Source organism: Phaethon lepturus, unplaced genomic scaffold (assembly GCF_000687285.1).
Source record: "Phaethon lepturus isolate BGI_N335 unplaced genomic scaffold, ASM68728v1 scaffold7545, whole genome shotgun sequence".
Lineage (NCBI taxonomy): Eukaryota > Metazoa > Chordata > Aves > Phaethontiformes > Phaethontidae > Phaethon > Phaethon lepturus.
In genome coordinates this window covers 1-5582 of record NW_010542605.1, presented here as the reverse complement: position 1 = coordinate 5582, position 5582 = coordinate 1, and the positions used below count along the sequence as shown (strand labels likewise).

Here is a 5582-nt window from a genome sequence, read left to right as displayed (position 1 = left end):
GTTCCCCCGGGGGGGGGGGGGGAGGGAGCGGGAATCAAGATTGACATACAAAGCCACCTGCTATGAGAAACCTAAGGTCTAAATTCCTCCTTTTCCTAATCTAGGCCAGAAATCCTGAATCTACTATATCCCAGCAGAGGCCAGCACCCACCCCCTCTGAAATTTTCTTTAATTGAGGTTGTGCCTCTCCTGGCTTGGTTTGACAACCAAGTTTTATCTTGCTGGAAATGTTACAGTATTCCACTTCTATTGCAGAGTGGGGAACTAATGAGACATTACCAAATTATATTTTCATCATACCTGCACTGCTGGAAAGGTTGAAAGAATGCTCTCAACATTTAACATATTAAATTCCTAAATTCAGTTACTCAACCTATTCTAAATGTGTGAACCTATGGGCTAAGATTAGGTAACCCCAATCCATACTAAACATCAAAACATCTGTGACTTCAGTCCTTATAAAAATTCACAGAAACCTTTTTTTTGGCATTCAGATTTGAATGAAAAAAATGTTACCATGGAAGTGAATTATCACTTCCATACCAGCCATTTGTAGCTTCAAAACTTCTTTAACAAGACTGTTATCCAAACGGTTTTTGGATGTCTTTAGCAGAGCAGAAAGACTTCCATCACTAGAATAAGTAACACACTTGTTATGCAAGATTAAGGATTAAGGTCTCTCTGAGCTGCCATAAAACTAGGATACACATGGCTTTGCTCCCATGAAAATATTTGACAAACCTGCAACTGTGTGTAAACATTATCAAGATATACCGTCAGATGATCTAATCCCCACAGATGTATTATTAATGGCATTGTTACTAATAATAATACTTTATTATTAATCTTCAATAATCCTTTACTTTTTTTTTTAATTACAGAAAGAACCTAAAATAAAAGGCATTATCACTTTCAATGACATGAATCAGGATCCAAGTAACTCAGAACTGCAACAGAAAGGTTTCCATTATTGAGAAAAATTAAAAAAAAAATAGTTCAAATAAAGCAATAAATGAAGTAATTTAAGGTACAATCCAACATTCACTGAAAATCAGAGCAAGAAATTATAAAATCTAGAGTTAAAAAAAAATCTAAAGGTAAATACAGAGTATTACTAGAGTAAATATTAAATGTACTAATAGCTTCAACATTTTTGCTAGGAACTTCTGCAGTTCAGCATTTATTTCTATCTAAACTGTTTAAGCACAATTCATAGTCTCAGTTTTGAATCCTTCTATAATTTAATACAAACCTCAGGATTTTTGAGGTACTTCATAAACTTTATGTCCCTATTTCAAGTATAAGTAAGATGCACACTCATTCATTCAAACTTGAATGCATCACTCACTGTAACTTGAATATATTAGAAAGACTCAACTCAAAAAGATATTTAAAGACAAGTCTTAGAAAGTTTTTATATGTCACTCAGGGAAATAACTGCTGTTAGCACTTAGCCAGGACCACTACTATATTGAAGAAAATACCTTCATATAGGTATTTTACTTAGTATATAGATATTAGCTTTTAAATGAGCTTTTAGAATACAGTTTTCTGAGTTTCATACTTTTTCACTGGCAAAATATCTTTTATGGTTGTTAGTTTCTGAGTTTTGTCTTTCCTCACTGGACACTTACTGGAATAGCTATGCTTTTGGATATGAAAATACTGACAAACTGTCAAATACATTAACAATCACCAGGGACTCAAAATGTAAGTTGGTAGTAAAGATAAACTTATTTACCATATTAATTAAATGGCCTATTTAACATGGAATATCAATTCTCTAATCGCATCTCATTTGAACTTCTTATTCCAATTAACAATCCTAAAGTCTACTGGAGACCCTACTGTTCTAGGATCATTAAGAACATTTTCATTATCTGTCAAATGAGGATGGAGAAGGCAGAAACTGCAAGTACTCTCAGGAGTAGGCCTCTATCCTATTTAAGAGATGATCAGGGAGAAAGCAGCAGTAGTTCTCATTAGTTGCTTAGCAATGAAATGTCCCCCTATGAAACAATAAAAGACCGACGTAGCAGAGGTGTTGCCATGCAAATGAGTAAATGGATAGTCCATCATCCACTCAAGGATAATCTGTCCTTCATTAAATCTAATCAATCTGGATTAAGACACCAATAGGTATCTTGCATAGAGAAGGTAGGAAGAATCCACTATATACAGCCTCACTAAGTAGCCAGACAACGGGTTGCTCAAATTTACATATAAGCACTGTGTATTTTCAGTGTATGCACGTATGACAGATAGAAATACAAGGAAAACAGTTTTAATTCAAGACAGATTAACATTGTAATTTTTACTGTTTAACCTTACTTTTTATATCCATAATAATGTAATAATTAGCCATACTCTTAATGTTTAAGACTTAAATACTAATCTATAAATTTAAGATATGAATGATGTTCTAGTAAGAGAGGAGCATTTAGCTAATATTAGAGTTCGCCAAACAAAAAAAGTTTTCAGAAAGTATACTCAAATGTTAAGGCCACAAACTCACCAGAAATACAGCTGTTCACACTACTATTGTTACTAGCATTGTAAGCCCAGAAGAACAGAGTTCTTAACTAGAGAAACAGTTACTGATGCCTTAATTTTCAGATCCTAATTCCAGATTGCCATTCTTTCAGCTACAGGTTCAGGTTAATAGGTTCCCTCTACTTTAATTTCCCCACCACTCATTTAAAAGGTTTCCTTGTTTCACAGTTTTTTTTTTTCTTGGGGCAGGAATTGTGTTGTCTGGCTTCAGGGGTTTTTTTGGTTTGGTTATTTTTGTAAACAGCTGCTCATTTCATGTGTACAATTTAAAGTTTTCACAAAAAAAGGGAATTAGGAGGGAGAATAGAACCACCTTGAAGAAAAAAAAAGCATCAGGAGTGGTGAACACTTCTTAACTAGAAATCAAGATGAACACAAATGCTAGATTGTGCTGCTTTCCCCTGCTTTCAGATCTGACAAACTAGAACACTGTCTGCAACTTCTACAGAGGGTTTTGGTTGGTTGGTTTTTGTTGGCGGAGGAGGTCATTTGGAAGAAAAACCTGAAAGATTCCTGAACTCCACCGACTACTTGCACAAAATCTGATTGCTTTTCAGATTATAGAGAACTACACAGATTTATAATTACAAAAATTTGTTAAAATTAACGTGTCAAAGTATGCTTTGATTAGCTAATACAAGTAGTTTTTCAGATTAAAATGAAGATGCTGTTCCAAAACCAGTACCAATTCATAATTAAGACAATTCTTACCTATATATTCACAAACGAAGACTACAAAAAAAGGAGTGACAAGATCATTTATGCCCTGAACATATCCACTGGCTGGATGACGTATTGCCCAGATAAACAAAATTCTTTCAAAGATCTGAAAAAGAGTTAAAGAAACTATCAGATAATTTATCAAGCGATGAGCACATTTTAAACAAGTCACTTGAAAATTACACAAGGACAAATTTAATATCATAGAGTTAGTGGTAAAAAAACAATCATACAAAAGCATAAATGAATACTGGTATTCATAATTAACTTCCAGAGTTAAGTAAGCTTCTCAGTTCTTCAAAAGGAAGCATTTTAAGGGTATTAGCACTTGTTAAAACCAACCTAGTATATAATTCAGTTACAGTTATTCACTGGAGCTTTTCCAATAATATAAAATTCCTCTTTCCTCAGGAGACAGAAACATTAAGTCATCTTCCCATGATTTTTCACCTCTTTGAAAGAAGTATTTTAACAATATAGTATTCTATTTATTCCTAAATAACAGAAATAAGTGCTTCATATAGCTTAGATTTTTTAATAACATGCCCATAGAAACAGATTCTGTAATAGCTAAATTTGCCTAATAATGCAGTGTGGGGTTTTTGGGCTTCAGAAGCATGTATACTACTTTATGTTAAAAAAAAAAAAATCGGAAAATTTAGGAAATGTATACATAAGGCAACTGCCTGCTGTATCATACAACGTCACCTCCTCAACTCTGTAAACTGTACCTTGCTTAAGATCTGCAAATGCTCCTAAGGCCACAACATATCTGATAATGGGAAGAACAGCATAAGAAGATTATGGAGTAAGGAAATCACAGAACTTATCTCTGACACAATTTAGGTCTGGGACAAGCTGTATTTCCTCTCAATTATTTGCTCTGAACATGCTACATGTCTTTAGAATGCTGCAAATAAGGGGCAGAGTGAAAGCCGCTATGTGCTTTGCCCTAATTACAGGTACTCAATCAGGTATAACCTTCTGAAGCAAAAGAACATTTGCTCTTTCCCCAGGTCTCCCCAGAATGCAGAGGTGAGTGAGTGGAACAAAGAAAGGAGAGCTCAAACCGAAGGACTATGTCGCTTTTAAGATCAAGCCTCAATACTAACAAAAAAGGAGAGACTTTGTAAGGACCCCAAGGAAATCACGTAGTTTGCTGTAACCCCAGAAGTCAATGAATGCTCAAGCTTCAAGAAAGCCTGTAAAAGACCTGCCCTGAAAGGACACAATAGGAAGAGGAAGTTTAATTTATGAAGCCCTTATTATTTCATTCAGTCTCACTTTAAGTTTTTGCTAGATTAAGAAATTGACTATTCTAATTCCATTTTAAATAAAATCTTATTCTTTAGTTTAAAAGCCCTCTTGCAGTCACTTTGAAGTAAGGGAAGGTCTAGGCATATATGACTTGCATCTGGGTGCTTGAGAGTCCCACCACAGGCTTCCACATGAGCTACCTGAAGCTGAAACACATTTGCACCTTTTGCTTTGAAAACAAAGTCCCAAATATCAACATCTACCCTTCTCCTACAGGCTTTCTTCTGAGATCAACTTTCCTTCAACTCCAGGTTTTGTTTCCCTGGCATGCTGAAAATCCACAGAACACAGGAGACAGTCAACAACAACAAATATGAAAAGCTTTGGTGGGCAATGAAACACAGACCTTAACAGCTACAATTAAGATTCAGTTTTTGCTAAGTGTGATTTCAGTTTTGGGGCAAAGATTAAGCTGAAAGTAAGGTATTCATTTAGCAAGTACCCTATAAAAGCCACCTGTTTTCATTATCCAAGATGCTTATTCCTTTAGCTATAAATTCTTCTTGGTGCTTGTCCTGTCACCTCACGTTTTTTAATATGCAGTGCATTTTAAACTGAAAAAATACCAATCTCTGCCCATCAAGCAGTAGCCAGTGGGGTTTCATTGTCTACCAACAATCATATAAAGACCTTAAGTTCTGCCATTAGAGCTTGCTTTTGCATTTTACGTAATTATACCTTTGCAAAATTACAGTTGTTTGTCATATTTTTACTATCATTGGAAAACTGCAAATCTAAGTTAGTTAGCTCACGGCCATCCTTCCTGCTTCTATCAGCTGCTGCTTCTAATTTCAGTAACATTAGTTTTTCACTATTATCAGTGTTATCATTCTGCGTTTCACTTCAAATAAAGGACACGTTTAACATACTGCAAATACAAATAACTTCCTTGAAAACAAGTATCAGATAGAGGTGAGTAAAAAAGCCTATTTAAACAGCAACTGCTGGATGTCGAACTGTGTTATATGCTACGCTAAACAAAAAAAAAAAAA

The 5582-nt window shown here is 34.8% G+C and overlaps 1 protein-coding gene across 1 annotated transcript in view; it reads right to left on the bottom strand.

Moving 5' to 3' along the window:
• Positions 1-5431, bottom strand: part of LOC104621557 (TBC1 domain family member 22A-like) — a gene marked incomplete at both ends in the record, with an annotated part of 102247 nt that extends 96816 nt beyond the window's left edge. The window contains 2 exons of the mRNA XM_010288075.1: positions 3265-3379; positions 5269-5431. Coding sequence (XP_010286377.1) covers positions 3265-3379; positions 5269-5431 — 278 coding nt within the window. The remainder of the gene's footprint in view (positions 1-3264; positions 3380-5268) is intronic.
• Positions 5432-5582: the final 151 nt, after the last annotated feature.